Source organism: Paramormyrops kingsleyae, chromosome 13 (assembly GCF_048594095.1).
Source record: "Paramormyrops kingsleyae isolate MSU_618 chromosome 13, PKINGS_0.4, whole genome shotgun sequence".
NCBI classification, from domain to species: Eukaryota; Metazoa; Chordata; class Actinopteri; order Osteoglossiformes; family Mormyridae; genus Paramormyrops; species Paramormyrops kingsleyae.
In genome coordinates this window covers 26,137,691-26,159,957 of record NC_132809.1, presented here as the reverse complement: position 1 = coordinate 26,159,957, position 22,267 = coordinate 26,137,691, and the positions used below count along the sequence as shown (strand labels likewise).

Genomic DNA, 22,267 nt, shown 5'->3' with positions numbered 1-22,267 from the left:
TGACTGCAGCAGTTAGGACATCAAACCTGTTCTTGAGGGCAGTTTGAGAGGAACTGTATTCAATGAGAAGACTCAAGTCCCCATGATGTTTCAGAGATTAAAAAAAAAAAAGGCCATTTCCCCAAGTCACTGTCACATATGAACGGACCCTATGGACCCCAAAACACTGGTTTTAGAGAAAAAGGATTTACAACCTGCACAAAAAATAAAGACACAGAACACAGCTTATTCAGGGGGTTATAAATAATTAAGGACAAATAAGGCAAATTATGGCGGATTTATTCTGTAATGGTTACAAATCAGAGTCTGTACAGTAATCTAACATGGTTTCTCCATGAATGATCAGCAGGACTTTGTGAAGGTTTCTCTGGTCATGTGACTGCTCCCGATATGGTCAGCTGGCCAAGCGGTCATTCAAGTAGCTGCTAGTGTTGGACTTCTGGAGCAGCAAATTGGCCACATCGAAGAACTTGTGCTCGTAGGCCAACTTGTAGTAGGTGTAGATGTCCTCACAGTGCTCCAGCAGCTTCTTCAGGTTCTGGCTGACCTCAGTTGGAGACTTGGAATGGGAGACCCTGCGGGAGAAAGGGGCACAATTTTAGGACTCAATCCAAAAAACGACACACTCAGCTCTGGGTTTCATGCCCACAAGACACTCCTGCCTTTATTGTGGCCTTTGAAGGCCTGGAATCACGTGACCCTAGAACACCCAATCGGACAGACGTACTTCTTAGATATCTCCTCAAAGAGACTGGCCTGCAGCTGCTGGTGGCGCTTGAACTCTTCCAGGTAGGCAAAGTCTCCCTTGCGCACAACCTTCTGGTACAGAACCTCAGCCCAGTCTGGAGCGAAGTCATAGGCCTCAGCAAGTACAAAGGCCTAGCAGGGGGACAAATGGCACTGATCTCCATGGTATGAGCAAATGTGTACATGCATGGCACACGAATAGCTCATGCATGACACAAGTACGACACACGAATGGCGAGGAGGTACCTGGTAGCAGCGGGGTAGAGCAGCAATGGCACCCGGCAGCTCGGAGGTCCGCAGGTTGATGACCTGCTGCTCTTGGCCCTGATTCAGAATGTGCAGCTGCAGCGTCACCAGCTTGGCCAGCTTCACACATCGGACGCCCTGGCGCACACACGAGTCCTGGGGCGGGGCGGACGGGCACAGAGACGCAGACACACAATCATCTCAAATGCTGAAACGGTAGCTGTGTTGCCATTGAAATTTTGAACAAATTATACGTGAATTTTCTACAAGCCTACAAAGTAAAATTGCAAATAGGTGCCACGTGAAGAATATTTGCCATTTTTCATCCTGCAAGATTAAGGTTCATGTCTCATACATCAGTGTGGAGTGGGCTCTCCACTGGTTAGTAGCCCTAGAAGAACTAATTATCGTGTCCTACACATCTACTCATCCGCAAATTCTGTTTCCAATGCATTTTTGCAAGATGATTCTTTTTTTTCCACCAAAACCACCCCAAGGGAACATAAAAACTGTTCTGTAATATTTGAGGGTTCTTTCAGAATCTGACTATTTCCATTAATGGATTCTGCAGCTGGCGTTTTCAAAATGTGTGAGATCTAGGCTGACAGGAATGCCACTGGGGGTACCTTGGAGTAGCTCTCAGCTGCGTCCTTCAGGAGAGTCAGCACCTTCACCAGGGCACTCTTAAGCTCCGGGGTCACCGCTGTGTCGAGAAAATAAAACCTCACTGAAGAGTTCCTCCTCTCAATGCTCTTTCAGCATCAAGCCAGGAAGCCCCAGGGCCCTCAAACCAGCAGAAAAGGGGCCCTCAAGCTTTCTTTACTTTTTGGCCCTCAGAAGCCAGGAGGATCATGTGTTCTATAAGCTAGAAGGGCTCCTCACCCCAGGGCTGGGACTCGATGAGTTTGAGCTGCGTGCGGGCGGCCGCCTCGTGGTTCTCCCCGATCTCCCGCCGCATGCTGAAGCAGAGAGCCACCATGTTGTGCTTCTCACTGTCCCCAGGCAGGCAGCGCCGCAGGTAATCCAGCAGGGCCGTCTTCAGCATGCTGTTCTGGAAGGAGGGCGGGGTGCACATGGTTTGCTGGCCTCTGACATAGGGACCCGCGGGTTCGGCACCGCCCCCAAACAGAACCCCGCCCACTTACTGACTCCTCCTTCTTCCTGAGCAGCATTTCGAAGCGGTGGCTCTGGTTCAGCAGGTCGAAGATGTAGGTCATCTCGTTGTACCTTCCGATGCCGGTCAGGAGGCGAACCTGGGCACAGGGACACACAGAATGTCCGTGGACTGGTGATGATGGTACAGGGAAAGGGGGTGGGGGACTCAGAAGGGGCGGGGCTCACCAGCAGGCTGTAGCGGTCGCTGTGGGCCAGGTGGGCGTGGCTAAGGTGCCGGGCAGCCTGGAGGACTCGCACGATACCTTCCATGTTACAGGTGATGCTGAAGCAGTCGTGCGCAAGGATGAGCAACTCCACAGCTACGGGGAAGGGTAACAAATGCTAGGATCACAACTGCAAAATCTTCAGTGTCGTCCAGGGCGAGGACTGGACTGGACTGGCTACACCTCCCCAGACAGCCCTCTGCTCCAGAACGAGCCAATCCCCACCCAAGGATGCAGAGGCTAGCTGATCACCTTCCGGTCTGACCAAGTATCGTCTCTGGCCTCCCAGTGAGTGCCAGCCGTATTTTTTCAGCCACTGCATGTAGCACAGAAAACATACTCACTGCACGCCAGCTCCACCAGTGGCATGGAGGGGATGTGGTCCAGCAGCATGGTGCCCACGAGGTTGGGGTCTCCACACAGCCTGGCCAGCTGCAGGAAGGCCTCCCTTCCCTCAGTGGGGCTGTAGATCTGCTTCTCTCCTGCACAAACACATTTGTTCTTGAAAGCATTTTTCACCACAGCCCTTCCTCCAGCCTGAGTGCATAGCAAACGAACCAGCAGAGGTCCAGAGAGCAAAAACCCAGACCAAGATTTAGTTTCAACCAACCAGTTGAGTACTCTGTGACTGTAACTCTTTATACTCAACTGATTGGTTGAAACAAAATCTTAGTTTGGATTTTTACTTTCGGAATCAGCCCCTTATGCGTTTTTCCGTAGTCTAGCCATGGATGCAATTGAATTTTGTCAAAATGTCACCCCAAACACCAAGGTGTGCTCATTTGCGTGGGGCAGCATGTGACTCAGTGGGCTACGGCCTCTGTGCCTGTGATCACAAGGTTGCCGGTTCGAGCCCGGCCTCTCGCCATGTCTGCAGGTCCTTCAATAAGACCCTTAACCCTTAGCTCCCGCAACAGATGGCTTGCTCTCACCTACAGAGTACGGGTTGGGGGAGGCATAAAGAGAATTTCCCCATGGGGTTCAATAAAAAGTATCTATTACTATTATTTTTTTTTCTTTATCGTTTCGGTGTAAATAACAGGTGATGTGACGGGGCCTCACCGCTTCCGACCTCCTCCGAGGCCAGCAGACCCTGAATGACGGCCTTGGAGACCAGCTCTGCCACCACCTCAGCTCCCAGGCTCTGCACGGCAATGAAGGCCTGCGCCTTCTTATAGCGGTCCGGCTGCTGGGACAGAAGGACCTTGCAGAGCACCGACTGCGGCTCCTCGGCCGATATCTGGCTGTAGGGGACCTTCAGCTCCTGGGGCAAAGCACAGGCTGGTCACTGAAGGCGGGGGAAACAGAGCCGGGCTAAGGGAGACGGGGCAGGACGTGCACCTTGGATAGCTCGTAGAGGCTGAGGACTTGCTTGCAGTAGCTCTTTCCATGGAGGCATTCGTCGGCGATCTTCTGGAGCTGCATGGAGATGTGGTCCTCAGGCTGGGACACGACCACGAAGGAGCACAGGCTACTGAAACTGGATGCTGCAGGAGAAGTAGTAAGAGCGCCATGAAACCAGCGAATCAATCACGCGGCGACGCTAAGAGATAGGGGGGGGGGGGAAGCGATGGCACTGACAGCTGGCGAAGCTCCTCTTGGGGTCGCCGTTGGCATCCGGGGAATCAGCTGTGGGAGGCAGCTCCTGGAGAGGCGGGCCCTCCCCGCTGGCGAGGCAACGGCATCGCAACACCAAGGCCACGTCATGCTGGTAGTAGCCAAAGTAGCGGCACACGCGGCTCGCCTCGTTGATGCTGCCCTCATCCAGAAGCCGACCCACCAGTGCAGCCAAAGCGGCCCGTCCCTCTGGCCCCAGGCGGGGCCCCGGGCTCTCGGCCGCGGGCAGGCCCTCAGGATCAAGGTTCTCAGGCCGGTTCAGGGCCGTTGCCTTGGAGAAGGAGAACTCCTTCATGACATCTTCAAAGGAGCCATCGCCTGCAGCCACGACAGGCAGCGCGAACAGGCTCTCCTGCTCCATGGCGGTAACCAACTCCTGCTGCCGTACACGACACTCCCACATCTGCCTCTCCAATGCCTGCAGCTCCTCCAAGGGCGCGGGCTCCAGCCGGCATAGCCAGTGACCTGCCAGGGCCAGGAGCAGCAGCCTCTCTTGAACGCAGTGCAGCTCCTCTTCCGCCGGACTCTGCGGTGCTGGCTCCGAGGGCCGGGCCTGGTCCTGGAAGAAGGCGGAGGCCACCTGCTCCCCCATGGTGTTGCTGCTGAACTGCTCGTGGCACCTCCTCCAGAAGGCGATCCTCGTCTCCTTTCTGGACCACTGTCGTTTCGTCTTCAGGTTCTGCAGTTCCTGCTGCAGCTTCACGGCCCAGGATGGAGGAGGAAGATCTCAATTAATGTTCTAGAAGGTTATGGTAGAACATCCTTATCACTGCAGTTGGGTGTTGGGTCAAGAAGACTCCCAGGGGTGGAGGTACTGGTTAGGATTTCTGCTTCCTCTCTACTTCCACCCCCACCCGCAAATAAGTACAGTCACAGCAGAATTCTGAAATTCCAGGACTTCCCACCTAAACCATTAGTTCTCTAAACTACACTCAGCTGATAAAGGCTGTTGAGACACCTAGGAGTTGAGCAATCCAAGCCTAGGAGTTACCTATGCCCTCCACCCCCCACAACCAAACAACAGCCAAAGACCGCACCTCACTGACGAGCAGGCTGTCGATGGGCAAGTCGGCCAGCTCAGACACCCTCCTGGCCTGCGAGAAGAGCCCGTGTGCCTGCAGCTGCTCCACCAAGCGCAGGCACTCCCCCTGCAGGGCATCGGGGGAATAGTCCTCCAGCAGTGTCTGGCTGAGGGGCACAGGTGTGTCCAACAGGATGTCACTGAGGAGACTGAGCTTCTTAAAGTCCGGACCTGTGGGCAGAGGTCTGATTCACATGCTGTGCTGAGGTCTCCAGCAGAAACCGTAGGAAGCCGGGTAAAGCACAGCATCCCAGTGTTCTGGGTCCATCTGAACTTCATGGGAAACGCAGGAGAGTCCACTCAAATATTCAATTCAATTCAAAGTAACTATTAGAGTAGGGCTGGAGAAACGGCAAACTGGCCCTTGCATACTGTAGACCTGTAAAGTCCCCAGCACCCTGGTGGTGGAAGCCCGGTATTGCAGGCCCTTACCGTTGGACTTGAGCAGGTGGTCGACGTCGGCCAGCAGGCGGAGCAGCTGGTGCAGCTCATAGCGCATGGAGCTCTGCTGCAGCATGGAGAGCAGCAGCACGGAGGCCTGGCTCTCGGACCACTGCGTGGGGATGCTGCCAGAGGGCTGAGTGCAGCTTCCCTTCAGCTGCACGGGGGGGGGGGCGGGGGGAACAAGAGGTGACCTCACTCAATCAAGAGCTGATAAAGTGCACATTTAAACCAGATTCAGCTTCGATTATGTGAAGCCACAAGCCTCAAAAAGCACCAGAGGTGGAGATTTCAGGCCCAGAGAGAAGATTTTGTTTCAATCAACCAGTTCAGTATAAAGAGTCAGTCAACTGGTTGGTTCAAACAAAATCTTGGTCTGGATTTGTACTCTCTGGACCTGAAATCTCCACCTCTAAAAATCACAAATAAAAGTGGAGGGTGTCTCATGAAAGCCCAGAAGCAAAACCTCAGTCCTTAATTGGTCTATTACTCAGGTTTTATTAAGTCCTTATTTAATCGTTGCCGGTCATCAGCCTCGAAAACAGATGGTAACAGAAAAAGAAAAATCCTGGGAAGGGAAAAATAAATCCAGTGGCAGCTGTTTATGGAGGAGAGATCATCTACCTCCCCAGGATGATTAGCGGCTGGTCTGCTTTCACGCCCTCCCCAACCCCCTGCTAGGCCGTTATGAAGGCGTGACCCCCTTCTACGGGCCAGTCTATACTCACGTTCATGAGGCATTTCTGGAACTCCAGGAGCTTCTGCTTGGCCACCTGGTAGTTCTTGTAGTCACAGCACATCTCATACATCTGCAGCATGTGGCCCAGGGGACAGTCCTGGGGGAGGAAGCGACTGGGGTACATAAAGGCCCATGCCACCCACCCTCCCACCCCACCACCTCAAGGGCACACGCCAGGAGGTACCTTCTGGAAAAGCTGGAAGCCGCGGATGAGGGGCCGGACCTTGCGGTTCCGCAGCAGGGTCCTCCAGATGATGGAAAGGTCGTGGAGGCCCCAGCTGTGGTGCCTGACGCTCTCTCGGAGGTGAGCGGTGGCTTCGAGGGTGATGCCATCATCCACGGAGGTCAGGATCCACACGCACAGGCTGTGGATCAAGTCAGCATCCTGGGGGCGGGGCGGGGCGGGAGAAGGGGAGGGGCTCAGTGTGAACACCTTCAGAACCTCACAGACCATCAAACCCAGTTTCTCAGAGCCACTCCATCGAAAGTCACAAGGATTTATTTGCAATTTTGTAGTTAGAAATGGGGCATAACCAAATTATCAGTGCCCAAAGCCACAACACAGTGTTCACAACCTGTCTGTAAGTAATGGGTAACCATGGTAACCGTGACCTGAGTGATTGGGGGGGGGGGGGGGGGTATTTACCTTGTGACAGGCCGCCAGCACCGCCAGAAGGGGGCAGTGCAGCCGTAGTCCCTCAGACAGCAGGTGGCGCCAGGGGCTGCGCTGCTCTCGGCTACGTAGCAGCACCTGGAAGAGCTCGGGGGGGCACTCGGCAGGGGGCTCAGGCTCCGCCCCTCCCAGGCAGTCATCCTGCTCCGGCTGCAGGCGCTGGAAGGCCAGTGAGAGGTGGGCCTGCAGGGTGGGGTCAAACTGGGCCACCAGTGCGCGAGCCTGCCAGACAGGGGCAGAGGGGAGAGCTGTACCAACCAGAACACATGAAGCTGTACCACCCTAACCCTCACCCTGTACCCGGAGCCCTAACCTGGGGGGCTTGGGTACACCCCGGACAGGATGCCAGTCAATCAAAGGGTACACACAAGCGCACACACTCTTACTCTATGGGAAATTTAATGATGCCAATCAGGAAAACGGCATGTCAGGGGTCTGTAGTAGGAAATCAGAGAACCTGGAGGAAGTCTGCGTGAAATGGGGAGAATATGCCAACTCCATACACACGCACAGGTGGGATGTGAGAGGCACTCTGCCGCCCTCTGCTGGAACAGAACTGAACTTAAACTGCAGTCATACCATTCGGCATCTTTTGCTGTGTCAAGGTACCATGAAGAACTTTGAGTCCCTTCGATTCCTTTGGCTTCAGCTCCCTGACTGTATAAGGGAGAGCGTGATGGTATACAGACCTGCTGGGGGGGGTAGCTGTGAAGCTGTATGAAGACCAGAAAATTTAGCCACTGGGCGTCAGCAGCACAGTCACTCAGGTAGGCGGGGGTCAGCGGAAGGTGGTGCAGCTGGCAGAACTGGACTGCCAGGGCCCATTCTTTCCCAGCCTCATACGACGACCTGTGGGCACACAGAGACTGCATGAGCTATGTCCACCTGGCCCTCTCCCCTTGCCCTCCTTCCCCCCTAACCTGCTCTGGTGTCCTCTTCCTGCCCCATCCTTCCCCCTTAACCCACCCGGTTATCCTCTCCCTGTGCCATCCTTTTCCTCTAACCCGCCTGGGCATCCTCTCCCTGTCCCCTCCCTCCCCTTTATCCTGCCCCGGTATCCTCTCCCCTCACCCTCCTTAACCCTTAACCTGCCCGGGTATCCTCTCCCCTCTCCCTCCTTCCCTCTTAACCCGCCCGGGTGTCCACTCCCCACACCCTCCTTCACCCTTAACCTGCCCGGGTATCCTCTCCCCTCTCCCTCCTTCCCTCTTAACCCGCCCGGGTGTCCACTCCCCACACCCTCCTTCACCCTTAACCCGCCCGGGTGTCCACTCCCCACACCCTCCTTCACCTTTAACCCGCCCGGGTATCCACTCCCCACACCCTCCTTCACCCTTAACCCGCCCGGGTATCCTCTCCCCTCACCCTCCTTCCCCCTTAACCCGCCCGGGTATCCTCTCCCCTCACCCTCCTTCCCCCTTAACCCACCCAGGTATCCTCTCCCTGCTCCCTAACCCACCCGGGTATCCTCTCCCTGCTCCCTAACCCACCTGGGTATCCTCTCCCTGCTCCCTAACCCACCTGGGTATCCTCTCCCTGCCCCCTCGTTTATCCCGCCCGGGTATCCTCTCCATGCACCCTCTTTCCCCACCTGAGTATCCTTTCCCTGCCCCCTCCCTCTTCTTTAACCCACCTGGGGAATCTTCTCCCTGCCCCCTCCCACTCCCTTAACCCGCCTGGGTATCCTCTCTCACACACCCACCTCCCAAGGCTCTTCCTCTCCACACTGTCCCTCACTGCAGCCTCCAGGTGAACCAGCAGCTGTTGCGCCGACTCCCCCTCACGCTCCTGCAGACCACTGGCTCTGTCCACTGGGAACATGGGGACACACAGCCTTTTACTGTCACTATCAGCCGTGAGGAAAAACACTCTAATCTGTTTATTTCGTCCTTATTATGTGGAGAATGAAATGATTTGACACAGAAAATGTGCATATTATTGTGGGTCACCATCACAGTAAATAAGAGATAAACAAAGAAACGCAACTGAGGCACATCTCTAGGTACAAACATATTAGCTTTGGATTATCGAACATGAGATAAGATGCCAAAGCCAGAAGCAAACAAACGTCCCCCTCCCAGGACAGCGTGCCGGGCCCTCACCTAGTGAGTCCCTGAGGGCCCCGCTTGCCTCCTCCTGGCCCTCACCTAGTGAGTCCCTGAGGGCCCCGCTTGCCTCCTCCTGGCCCTCACCTAGTGAGTCCCTGAGGGCCCCGCTTGCCTCCTCCTGGCCCTCATCTAGTGAGTCCCTGAGGGCCCCGCTTGCCTCCTCCTGGCCTTCACCTAGTGAGTCCCTGAGGGCCCCGCTTGCCTCCTCCTGGCCCTCACCTAGTGAGTCCCTGAGGGCCCCGCTTGCCTCCTCCTGGCCCTCACCTAGTGAGTCCCTGAGGGCCCCGTTTGCCCCCTCCTGGCCCTCACCTAGTGAGTCCCTGAGGGCCCCGCTTGCCTCCTCCTGGCCCTCACCTAGTGAGTCCCTGAGGGCCCCGCTTGCCTCCTCCTGGCCCTCACCTAGTGAGTCCCTGAGGGCCCCGCTTGCCTCCTCCTGGCCCTCACCTAGTGAGTCCCTGAGGGCCCCGCTTGCCTCCTCCTGGCCCTCACCTAGTGAGTCCCTGAGGGCCCCGCTTGCCTCCTCCTGGCCCTCACCTAGTGAGTCCCTGAGGGCCCCGCTTGCCTCCTCCTGGCCCTCACCTAGTGAGTCCCTGAGGGCCCCGCTTGCCTCCTCCTGGCCCTCACCTAGTGAGTCCCTGAGGGCCCCGTTTGCCTCCTCCTGGCCCTCACCTAGTGAGTCCCTGAGGGCCCCGCTTGCCTCCTCCTGGCCCTCACCTAGTGAGTCCCTGAGGGCCCCGCTTGCCTCCTCCTGGCCCTCACCTAGTGAGTCCCTGAGGGCCCCGTTTGCCCCCTCCTGGCCCTCACCTAGTGAGTCCCTGAGGGCCCCGCTTGCCTCCTCCTGGCCCTCACCTAGTGAGTCCCTGAGGGCCCCGCTTGCCTCCTCCTGGCCCTGGCTCTGGCTCCGCAGCACCAGGCTGAGCGCGGCCACATCCACACGCAGCTTCAAGCTGCCGACGCCCAGCATCTCGCAGAAGCAGGCGCAGGCCGAGGCGACGGGCGGTGCGTGGAAATGGCGCAGGGCCAGGGCGTAGGCCTGCTGTGCGCCGAGGGCCACCCTGTCACACACACAGACGCAAAGCGGGGTCACGACCCCCGTGTCACAGCGCTGTATCACCATGGCTGGCAGGGATCTTCGAAAAGTGAAAGAGCGAGTTTTATCCAGCTGATGGTCACAGATCAAAGGGAAGCAATATCACATGTACACACAAAGACAGACAAAGCTCCCTTTCATCCTAAATTCCCCATTCCAATTTTTAACACGTGAAATGCACCTTCTACGCCTGCATTTGAGTGCGGTGCCTCGGATTAATTGATTAATTTAATTTACTCAGCATTGTCTGCTCACTAAACAGCTTTCCAAAAGTTCACTTCTTTGTTACCACGATCCAGTGTTCCAGTGTAACGTTTTTCCAGAGCGATACGAAATTTTCTTTTGACTTCAATGTATCAGTTTTCCAGCCATTGTTAAAGCCACAACCAGCTCTGGACCTGGACCTTAGGGTTCGAGCTGTTCTCTACAGACCGAAGCGGTGATGGAGTAAAGCGGCACGGGGCCCGATCTGCCACTCACTGCAGCTGGGGGTCACTGGAAGCGGCGAGCTGCTGCAGCAGGAAGGTGCCGAACGCAGAGGCCGGCCGCCCATGCCGTAGATAGTACAGGAAGTCCAGGCGCTCCACCAGGGCATGCTGGGCCACCAGCTGTGGGCTGGAGAAGTGTGGCAGCTCCAAGGCATCTGCGGGACAGAGAATGGGCCGCACCGCCCAGTGAACACAGCGCCCCCTATGTGCAGGCTCCCGCTAACCACTGTCTGTCCTCTAGCAACATCGGGCTCCTCCCTTATTGGACAGCAGGGTTGCCCCGCCTGACGCACGCCTCCCCTCCACTCCCCCTACTTGGCTCCCTGCACCCCAGGTGCCTGGTGAAGACGACCTACCGCCGTTGCCTAACGTGTTGGCTGACTGCCAATGGAACAGTCTGGAAGGATCCAAGGGGTGCAGGGACTGAAAGACAGAGAACGGGAATTAAAGGGGGGGGTGGTGCTTTAACCAACAGCTGGCACTCCACAGAAAGGCAGTCCTGCCCCACCCAACCAGGTACGCCTTGTGCTGGGTCGGCACGTTTCTGGGCCAGCCTGTACGCTTTATTAACCTCCATGATAAAAAATGAGCTGAACAAAAGAGAGCAGTAAGGGGGGGGGCAGGCATTTCATTACCTAAGAGCCCCTAAATGCTCACAGCTTGAAGCTGACAGGACTGGGCCCCCCGGGGAAACGTGCTGTGGTTCCACAGGGATCTGACACCCCATAATGTTGGCTTAATTAATGCTGTGTCTGTGTCCATTTGCAGAAGTTCTCCATCTTCCCTGAGAATCGGCAAGGCCTTCAGAACAGTGAGTCACACAGCTCCCACGGGTTTCTCTACCAGGCACGGCTCCACAGGGGGGCAGGGCAGGCCGGATTGCCCCCCCCCCAAAACTAAAAATGGACAGACTCTGCTTCCCCCGGCAACATTTCAAAGCCGGAACCAAGCTATACCTGTGTGTGTGTTAGTGTACGAGGCCATACCTGCATGAGCTGGTACAGAGTGATGTCAGATGGGGGTGTTCCCCGCAGGCCGCTGGGGGGGAACAGGGCTGACTTCAGCTTAGGGTACGGGGTCAGAGCCATCTTCAGGAGCTGGAGGTCTACCTTCCCTGGGGAGTCACCTGAGCCCCGCCCTGCGCTCACCACCTGTTGGGGGGGGGCAGCATCCTCACATGGGCGTTACGGAAAAGGCACTCGGAGGCTGACACCCACAACGCTGCCCAGCTCTAACTCGCTCCACTGGGCAGGTTAGTGAATAAAGGAGCCGGTTAGTCCAGCGTTAAAGTACCGACGTTGCCAAACCGGACTGGTAACCAGTGGTACGCACCTTTATCTGTGCCATTTTCGTATGTTCGAGTCTTAAAACTAAAATCTTAATTCATCAAAAGCAAAAATGTCTGCTATATGGAATAAAGGGTGGCGGATACCAATCGCTTCTGTCAGTTTCAACTTTTTTCATGGAAAATGATTATTTTTTAGAATGTGGAAGAAGGCCAGTATTTGTTTGTATTCATCAGATGTTTAAATGGCTCTATATACTGTTATGCTTATCAGCAGCTGCTGCATGTATACAAATAAAAGGTTAAATCCAGGGCTTCAGAGGTGAAGGACTCACTTCCAGCAGGAGAGACCCCTAGTGGCCACTCTGAGACGGTGATCCGCTCACCTGGTCAATGCCCCCAGGGGCAAACATGATGGTGGAGAGTGCGAGGAGGCTGTGGCCCTCCAGCAGCATGCTGCTGACGCTAGCCGGGCTGCCCGGGGTCAGGATCTGCGCGTTGGTCAGGCTGGCCTGGAACACGGCCTCGGGCTCTGGAAGGAGGATCCGTTCACCATGGCAACCCGCTTTCCAGCATCTCTCTGTGCGGGGCATGTCAAATGCGTCTCACTTACCGTTCAGGTTCCTGGTGATCTCCTGCACCTTCACCATCATCTCAAACCAGGGGTAGCTCTCATGCAGGCTGGTGTCTGCCAGGGCTGCACAGTTTTCTGGAGTCAAGCTAAAGAAAGAGCAATTCTGGGGATGAGGAAAAGTGCACAGGAGCAATACACCTAACTGACCAGAAGGGGGCGTCCTCACCGGTAATGCTGCGTGTAGCTGTACAGCAGGTATCTCAGGCCGTTCTCCAGGCAGTGCCTGATGAAGCAAGCATGGAAGTCAAGGCCCTGGGGGGAGCGGAAGTGTGGCACAGGGGAGCGGTCCTGCATCACGCCGCCTGCCTGGCCGAGGCGCCACAGCAGCTGCTCAAAGTCCAACAGCTCAGCCTGGGTGAAGATTCCCTTCCTGGCGGGGAGGGAGGGAGTCAGGGCAGATGTAGAGCAGGAGGGACCGGGGGGGGTGGCGGAGGGGCCGGCTTACCTGGCCAGCATGTCCAGCACCTCGTCCCGCAGGTACCCGCAGCAGGCCGTGTGCTCGTTCACAATGTCAGCGGTGAGCGCCGGCCACTCGTCCGCCTCTGGGAGGCGCTCCAGCCAGCGCGTGATCCGTTCCCGGTCGTGGAGGGAGGTCAGGTAGAGCCACAGCACCGCAGGGTCGCAGGACCTCAGGGCTGTTAATATGCACACACACGCATGAAAACACGCAGAAACACGCATGAAAACACAGGAACACATGCAAACACACACATGCACACATGTAAACACACACAAGCATGTAAACACACACATGCACACAAACACACACGCTAGTAAACACACACACATAAACACGCACAGTTCATGTATTCCTCTAGTGCCTCTCCTCAGAACAATCTGGCACTGAATGAGGAGAAGCAGGTTCTCTCTGGTTCTCCCGACTTGTCCGTTATTTTAAGTAGTACGGTACACAAGCACAGACTTCAGGCTTCACGGTTCACACAGGCATGCTGTGCAGCACAGCAGCTGGCTGGCTGTTGCAGTGATTCACTGTTTGCCCTCTCAGCAACACTCTAACCCCCACTTGCTCCAGGGACTGGATGACCCTGCTTTCTAAAATATCTGTCACTCTGGATAAAAATGCCTGCTAAACATAATGTAAAATGAGTCATTAATTGCTATGAACCCTCAAGGACGTATAATGAGCTACGTCATTAAATGCCTAATGTCTTGTTAGGAAAAAAAAAATAAAAAATCAAAGCTGTTCTATAAAAAGGTCTGTATGTATCCTGGTGTCACCGGAGTTGAAATACCTAGTGTGTTTCCACCTGACATGAGTCACATGCTTAACAGAGGTTAACTGCAGTTAGTCAGGTGATGGGTCATGTGACTTGAACGGTACTCCAGGTTAAATGCCTTTAAAGGGCCGGTGTGTATGCGGGTTTTCGCTGCAACTCCCTAATTAGAAGACTGATTAGAGAACAGACTGGCTGAAGTGTCCTCACACCCGGGTTTGAACAGCTGACCTAAAAGTTATCCCAAAAACCCGCATACACACCGGCCCTTTGTGGATAAGATTGCCCACCCCTGCTTTAAGTGAAGCACGGACAGCTTCCTTAAGATCCGTCAGCAGCCTACGCTCACCGTGGTCCTGCACTCGTGACATCAGGATGGATCTCCGCGTGTTCTGGTCCCAGTGCCTCACCCAGTCCATCCTGACAGAGGTCCACATAGCCTGGGAGGCCCGTGGACCCGGCGCCACGCCCAACGCCTCCAGCAGCCGCCTGGACTCTGGGCTGATCTGCTCCATCTGGAGAGTGCTGGGCATGGAGAGATGGCTTGACATACAGGACGCAGCACTGGGGGAAGCATGCGACTCAGTGGGCTAAGCCTTTGTGTCTGACTGGGAGGTCAGCATTTCAAGCCTGGCCTCAACCAAACAGTCACATGTCTGTAGGCCCTTGAGTAAGGCCCTTAACCCCAAACTCCATGGGCTTCATGGCAGGTAGCTGCCCTTCGCTACCAAGCTCGCTCTCACCTACATATGTGTATGTGCGTCATGGAGAGAGCAAGATGGTGTAGGCAAGAGGAGAACTTCCCTACGGGGATCAATAAAGTCTCATTATTATTTACACTGCTCAAAAAATTAAAGGAACACTTTTTGGTATAGCATCAAGTCAATTAAACTACTGGGATATTGATCTGGTCAGTTAAGTAGCGGAGGGGGTTGTTAATCAGTTTCAGCTGCTTTTGTCTTAATGAAATTATCAACAGGAGCACTAGAGAGGCAACAGGGAGACGACCCCCAAACAGGAATGGTTTAACAGGTGGAGGCCACTGACATTTTTCCCTCCTCATATTTTCTGACTGTTTTTTCACTAGTTTTGCATTTGGCTACGGTCAGTGTCACTACTGGTAGCATGGGGTGATACCTGGACCCTACAGAGGTTGCACAGGTAGCCCAACTCCTCCAGGATGGTGCATCAATACGTGCCATTTCCAGAAGGTTTGTTGTGTCTCTCAACACAATTTCAAGGGCATGGAGGACATTCCAGGAAACAGGCAGTTACTCTAGGAGAGCTGGACTGGGCCGTAGAAGGTCCTTAACCCATCAGCAGGACTGGTATCTGCTCCTTTGTGTAAGGAGGGACAGGATGAGCACTGCCAGAGCCCTACAAAATGACCTCCAGCAGGCCACTGGTGTGAATGTCTCTGACCAAGCAATTAGAAACAGACTTCATGAAGGTGGCCTGAGGGCCCGATGTCCTATAGTGCTCACTGCCCGGCACTGTGGAGCTTGACTGGGATTTGCCATAGAATACCAGGATTGGCAGGTCCGCCACTGGTGCTCTGTGCTTTTTCACAGATGAGAGCAGGTTCACCCTGAGCACATGTGACAGACATGAAAGGGTCTGGAGAAGCTGCAGAGAACGTTATGCTGCCTGTAACATTGTTCAGCATGACCGGCTTGGTGGTGGGTCAGTGATGGTCTGGGGAGGCATATCCATGGATAGATGCACCTTGACTGCCATTAGGTATCAGGATGAAACTCTTGGACCCATTGTCAATCCCTATGCTGGTGCAAGACAATACCCGGCCTCATATAGCAAGAGTATGCAGTCAGTTCCTGGAGAACGAAGGAATTCATACCATTGACTGGCCACCTCGCTCGCCTGACTTAAATCTAATAGAACACCTCTGGGACATTATGTTTCGGTCCATCCGACGCTGCCAGGTTGTACCTCAGACTGTCCAGGAGCTCTGTGATGCCCTGGTCCAGATCTGGGAGGAGATCCCCCAGGACACCATCCGTCATCTCATTATGAGCAGCCCCGAAGTTGTCAGGCATGCATAGATGCACGTGGGGGCCATACAAACTACTGAGTACGATTTTGAGTTGCTGCAATGAAATTTCGGCGGAATGGACCAGCTTGCCGCATCATTTTTTCACTTGGATTTTTGGGGTGTTTTTGAATTCAGCCCTCTGTAGGTTGACAATTTTCATTTCCATCAAACGAAGTGGCATCCTTTCATTCCTAACACGTTACCCAGTCCATATCAGTACACATATCCAGCTTGATTTTTTTCCCCATTGAGATCTGATGTGTTTTCAAAGTGTTCCTTTAGTTTTTCGAGCAGTGTATATTAGACAGATGCTTATTGGTCAGCTTGCTCTTTCTGGGGTCCTCAGGGGCCCCACACAAATGTGTGGTTTAAGTGGCGGCAAACAGCACCACTGTAGATGCTCCAGCCACAAGTCAGAATGCATCAGAAGATCAATTTCAAGGCAGAACAGACTGTACAGCCACCCAGATCCCCTACCTTTTCCTCACAGAGCTTCTGTAACGCGTCGCAGGCATCAAACGCAGGCCTTCCAGCTGTTTGATGAAATGCACCACCCCTTCCTCCTCATCCGACAGAAAGTTCAGCCTCCGTAACTCTTCCACCTGTGGGAGTTGACCGTAGTTACAAAGGGGCAGGTAGGTGTGGTAGGAAGATGCGGATGGTCAGGCAGATGCTCACCACGAAGTCCCTCAGCTCTACATCGTCAGTGTGAAGGCAGACCTTCCGGAGCTGTTCTTTGACACTGAAGCCCTGCCAGAAAGAAAGTCTATCAGATCTTGTTTCAGGTAGAAAAGCACAGCACTGACAGTGAGGACAGTGAGGACAGGCCCTACCATGTTACGCAGCAGACATTTGGCCTGGTCCAGATCCCGCCGCTCCAAGCACTGGAAGGCCAGCTGCAGCCCCGTGGCCCTGAGCTCTGAGAGGTTCTGCTCGGCACAGTTGCGGGTCTTCAGGTACGCCTGGGCGCGTGGGATCTCGTTGGCCATCACGGCCTGCAGGACCACCTCCTGAAACAGAGAGAAATGTTAGAAGCACCATCCACTGCGGTGGGGTGCAACAGTCTCAGAGCCCCCACATCAGTACAGCGGAAACTCAATATCACCTCCTGAGCTGATGAAGAATGAGAATCAATGAAGAATCAGTGTGAGCCAATAAAAAAACCAATCAGCCAATAAGAAACCAGTGAGAGCCAATGAGGAACCAAGAAGAGTCAAAGAACCAATTAACAACTAATGGGTGTCAATGAAGTGCAAATGAAATGACAGATTGTGCGACAGCCAACGGCAGTAAATAAGAGACATGGAAAACATCACCGTAGATAACAATAAACACTGGCTGTGACACATTAAAACCATGGGCCATTTTGCCTTCGTGCCGATGGGCTGCCTTGTGACACCTCATTGGAAATCAGTACCTCTGTGGACAGGGAATGCCAGATCTGCTCAGGCCCAGAGTCAGGAACCACAGCCGGTCCAGCGTCAACTTCCTGTATAGCAGGTTCCTGTGGACCGGCACCCCCTACAGGCCAGGGGAACCTCTTCATGAAGACACGAAGGTCACAGATGTACTTGTTGAGAATCACCAGGCACTGCTGCAGGTTCTCGTCTGGTTCTGATGACCCAGATGGGAGGAGGGAGAAAGAAGACTCAAGGAAGGTTCTGGATGGGTTCAGAGACCCCATCATAACCCAGGGTCACTCATGCCATTTAAAGGTGGAATTTCCACAGCACAGCACATTTAACTGGAACAATGTTTCAGGAGTTTTCAAACCCACTGGATACCAAACTCTCACCTTCTGAGTCAGACAGGATCTCCTGCACACGCGTGTTAAGGAACGTCAGCGTGATGTTCAGCAGTTGCTCCGAAAACTGCTTGCTCTGGGACTCAGAGTGGGTGTCCCTGATGGCTGAGCTGAGAAGGTCCAAAGCAGGACACAGAGCCTGCACATCTGCAGAAGGAAATCACACACGCATCATAGAGCACGCCAGGAATGGCTCAAGATGGCCTGCTTCAGTGGACCACAAAACTCAGAGAAACACCATTCAGCCAATGGGCTATGCCAGAAACAGCAGGTACCTGTGCGTGTTGTGAATAGTCATTTGTGTCAGGCCTTCCCAAGGTCTGGCCCCCTGTTGGCCACTAACAGTCACTACACGAAATATACATATTGCTTATTTAGAAGATACTGAAGCAGCATGTTCTGCTAATCAGCTAGTTAGCTATTTATTTAGCTTTTGAAACACAGACATACACAGATACACTCTCTCTGTCAGTGGTATCTGTTTGCGGGTTTGTTATATGGGACATTTTTATAACAAAATGACTAAATCGCTTAGGGAGGATCACCACACAAAATGGAGAAATACTCCTACTCTTCAGCTGGTTCAGGGTGGAGACGGTGGCTGGATGCTCTGGGAGGCCGAATCCCACGCGTGGACACAGGAAGTTCTCCTTGCTCTTCAGGAAGAAGTCCACGGTGTCCAGCTGATGATTCTTCAGACCAGCCTGGGGGAAAGAGAACACATAGCAGTGGATCTCGCCTTCTGGATCCAACCAACAGCTGAGCTAGCCAGCCCCAGTGCCAAAGCACACCCCCCCCCCAACCTGCAGGGCATGGATGGGGATGGAGCAGCGGTCCCAGGCGTTGAGATGACAGAGGGAGTCCGCCGTCCCAGCACTGCCAAACACCATCAGCCTATTGAGCAGCTCCTCCTGAGAGACTCCGAAGAGGAGCAGGGACAGGCCGCTGTCTGTAACGCAAAGTGAAACATCTTAGCGCGCTGCCGACGTGCTAACAGACTAAGACACACTAATCCAGATAGAGAGAGAGAGCTCTAACAAAGACGAATGACAAACGGACCAGGTACCCCTGCGTCACATGCTAATCAGACAGTGTCTACTGCATTATACGCTGATGTGATGGCATGCAATTGCCTTGAGTGCTGGTGACATCTCACCTTTGAGAAGCAGGCTGGCATGTTCCCCGGCGCCCTGCCTGACTGGCACGAACCAGCCCGAGGGCCGACAGTAGGACACCCTCTGGCTCTCCGGGTCCCAGAAGGCGACGGCCGACCCGTGGCCGTCAGGGGTCGTGAAGGTCACGACAGCCGAGAACTCTGTCACGGCCAGCGCAACGGGGGCTGCCCCATCCTCCAGCTCAAACTGCACAGTGGCGCCTCCGGCTGGAGCGGCACTGCGAAACAGCCCAGCTCCCACGGCCGCTTGCTGGCACTCCACGTGGAGGATGTCTTTGAACCAGGGGTGCTTTGTTTTCTGGGGCGGGGCCCCTGGGGTACGAGCCTTGTTGTATAGAATCGCCAGCTGAGCCTCCCAGGAGCTACAGTGCAGGACGACAGGAGGATACATCACTATTCGCTTATTAGACATTCATCCATCTTCAGCAGATACTGTTATCCAGGAGAAAGCGGGGGCAGACAGTCCCTGGAGCACTTGTGGGTTAAGGGCCTTGCGCAGGGGCCCAATGGTGACATCACTCTGCTGACCCTGGGATTTGATCCAGTGACCCAAAGAGCCACACACCTCCCCCTAATTAATCAATAACATGGGACTGAAGCTCAGGATTTTGTGCTAAATGCCACCACATCTCAATCCTTGCTGGACAAGGCTCCTGGGATAGAGGGAGTGGAAACAGTCACCCTGACAGCTGGGGGGTCACTCACCGGTCTATACGAAGGGAAACCCCCAGGGCGGCGACACTGTGCTGGGCACTGGAGAGTCCGTCCTGGTCAAGCGCCCCCAAGGCCTGAAGTGGGAGGTGGGTGGGAGGGGCGCGGTGCAGCAGGTGTTCAGGGTGTGACCTGCAACGGGACGGACTGAGCGTTCAAGCGGGGACACATATGCCAAGGAAGGAGAAAGTGTCAGAACATGGAAGAAACAGTGAACGAACGTGGAACCGCAGACTGCAGACAGAAAGAAATATAACGTCAAAGTGCAGATTTGTCATCATTATCAATGACAGCAGAGGAGGTTTCTCTGCTCACCTAAAATAGTCACTCAGATCGATGGCCCAGGCGCAGTCGGCACAAGCCACCACCAGGGTGCTCAGATCCTGCGACACCCGGAAGAGGCGGAACGAGGGGGCATCCTGGGCCGGGTCTGCCTCCCCCGAGCCCCCACCTGCCTGGCACAGAGTGAGGTCCACGCTGGCGAGCAGGGCACCGCTGGCACAGCAGAGCACATCTGGGACACGGGGTTAAGGCCTGACACCTGAGAGCTGCAGGTAAATCATCTGGCATTCAAGGCTGTGCATGTGTGTGGGGGTGTGGGGACGCCCCCTGCACGGAGGAAGACCCACTGTCTTTGTCACCCACTCTAAGAGATAGACAGACATAAATAAAGAAAACTAATACATTTTATATATTTACTTTTCAGAGGTGGAAATATCAGGTTCAGAAAGTGAAAATCCATGCCAAGATTTTGTTTCAACCAATCAGTTGAGTACTCTGTGACTGTGATTCTTTATACACACACACACACACACACACACACACACACACACAAAACATTCTAGAAAATCAGGTCAGGAGAGAGGCTTAACACAGTCAGCTTATTCTTATATTGCACTGTCCTGTCCTACACTGTCTTGTTTGTCTTATTGCCCTTCTGACTCCTGCAACTTTCCTGCACAAGAATTTCAGTGTGTCTCTGAACACACGCGACAATAAAATGTGTAACTTGAAAACTTGACGATAGCTGGCAGTTAAGACCCCAAGTAGTGAACAGCTAGAGAATATCTACAGTGTGTGAATTATGCAGTGACTTCATACACACTCCGTTGCGCAGTGGCTGGCTTTCAAGGATACACAGCTGTCCCGCGTCAGCCAGAATGAAGAGGACCCCTCTGCACATCTGGAAGTCCACGCTTCGGTCCAGGGCTTCTGCAGGCAGTGCTAAGATGCAGCCGGGGACCTTCTCGGGCTCTGGGGCCCCGTCTGGCCACAACAGCTGCAGGAGGACGGCGCCATTCACCAACACACAGCAGCGTCCCTCCGTGAAAGAGAGCACCCTCAGGCTGAGCAGCTCAGAGATCCCTGCGGACACAGAGCCAGGACCCTGGGCTCATGCAGCTGCTCTATTCCTGCCGATCCTCATAGCGATAAACTCAGTGAACTCACTCTGGTCCGTCTCCTTGGCGACCTGCAGTAAGGCACCCGCGGAGCAGCCGGCTGCGCAGACAGGGGGCTCGAGCTCCGTGCCCTGTAGCCCCATCACATAAAGCCAGAGCTCATTCTTGGGACCCACCGTTAGCAGCCGGTGGCTGGCTTGCCCAAGCACTTGAGGAGGCTCTGACTCCCACACAAAGCTGCAATTACGCAGGAGGGATGAGTGAAAATGAAGAGAGACATTGCACACCACACTGAGGTTAGAAAGAGAGTGCCCGTGGTAACGTTTCATATCTTTGTTTAAACGACATTCTTGGCTAAAAACTCCTGGCTGCTGTTTAAATTGTACCACGAAGTTTGACCATTAAAAACAGGAATATGGTATATTACTCAGTGCCTGTTGATTCCAGTATATACACCTTCACCGTCAAGTCTGTAACATCCGATAAAGTTTAAATAGGACTACGTAAAAACAACAAAAAGGAAAAGTATTTTATGACAAATGTTCCACCTTTTTCAAGCAGTCTTAAGTACAAACTCGGTAAACATTACCCCTAGGTTTAGACAGATTTCATAAACGGAGACAGCATGTCGTTTCGGACAGAGGGGGCTTCCTTACTCCGTGTGTGTGCCGTCGATCTTCGTCTCGGGGGGGTTGCTCTCTGATACATCGGCCAGGACTATGCGGCCGCCGGCGGTCAGGCAGCACAGCAGGGAGGACCTCCTGGCCATCTCAGCCTTAACCGTGTCACGGACATTCCGAGAAAACTGGCCGTCGGGTAGCAGCGCGACCTCCAGAGCGCTGTACTGACGTCCGTCAGATTTGTTCAGCATTTTGACGCGCCGCTTTGCTACTCAGTGTTACATTTAAACACATGTGCCTTCAACCCATAGACAAGCAGCTGCCAAAATATACTTTTCAAAGTTACATAATAACTGTCAGCGCCCATGCACTCACATAAGGCTAAACTTCTGCATTATTTTTGCGTCATTCCCGTCTCCTCCAGAAATAATGTTGTCTTTTTGAACTGATTGCAACATTACATTTTCTGAAGATAACAAGAAACAAGAACAAAATGTTTACTTCCCCATTACTGACTTCCTCTGTTGCCAGCGTTGGATATTTGATTGACATCTAGTTCGTACAATCAGAGCCCAGATTTTTAAGTCACGTGATCATCGTCCTCCAATAGAAATGTTAAGACAAGACATTGTATATATTAAGACCAGATAAATCAACCACGGTAGATTAGTGTATGAAAACTACATTAATAGAAAAAGTTATAAATGTATAACACAAATATAATAAGCATTCATGAATACAAATG

At 53.9% G+C, this 22,267-nt stretch overlaps 1 protein-coding gene across 2 annotated transcripts; it reads right to left on the bottom strand.

The window, feature by feature from the left end:
• Positions 1–258: 258 nt before the first annotated feature.
• spg11 (SPG11 vesicle trafficking associated, spatacsin) lies at positions 259–22,264 on the bottom strand. 2 transcript variants are annotated; one of them, XM_072698473.1, is made up of 40 exons: positions 21,559–22,264; positions 20,952–21,139; positions 20,640–20,867; positions 19,818–20,016; positions 19,497–19,649; positions 18,774–19,153; positions 18,421–18,566; positions 18,189–18,321; positions 17,609–17,764; positions 17,231–17,427; positions 16,647–16,823; positions 16,492–16,563; positions 16,291–16,415; positions 14,113–14,288; positions 12,974–13,163; positions 12,695–12,898; positions 12,508–12,614; positions 12,281–12,426; positions 11,596–11,760; positions 10,966–11,032; positions 10,602–10,764; positions 9,881–10,086; positions 8,626–8,734; positions 7,613–7,772; positions 6,897–7,145; positions 6,435–6,635; positions 6,240–6,347; positions 5,503–5,668; positions 5,027–5,241; positions 3,954–4,686; positions 3,714–3,859; positions 3,435–3,636; positions 2,717–2,854; positions 2,335–2,468; positions 2,139–2,246; positions 1,876–2,044; positions 1,620–1,696; positions 994–1,149; positions 728–879; positions 259–575 (listed from the first exon to the last, which is right to left on the bottom strand). In XM_072698473.1, the coding sequence occupies exons 1-40, from the start codon at positions 21,771–21,773 to the stop codon at positions 395–397; spliced, it is 7,197 nt and encodes a 2,398-aa protein (XP_072554574.1). In that variant the 5' UTR covers positions 21,774–22,264; the 3' UTR covers positions 259–394. The 2 variants fall into 2 exon arrangements, with proteins under 2 accessions (XP_072554574.1, XP_072554575.1); XM_072698474.1 differs by having other exon boundaries at positions 19,497–19,634; positions 21,559–22,262.
• Between the last annotated feature and the right edge of the window lie 3 nt (positions 22,265–22,267).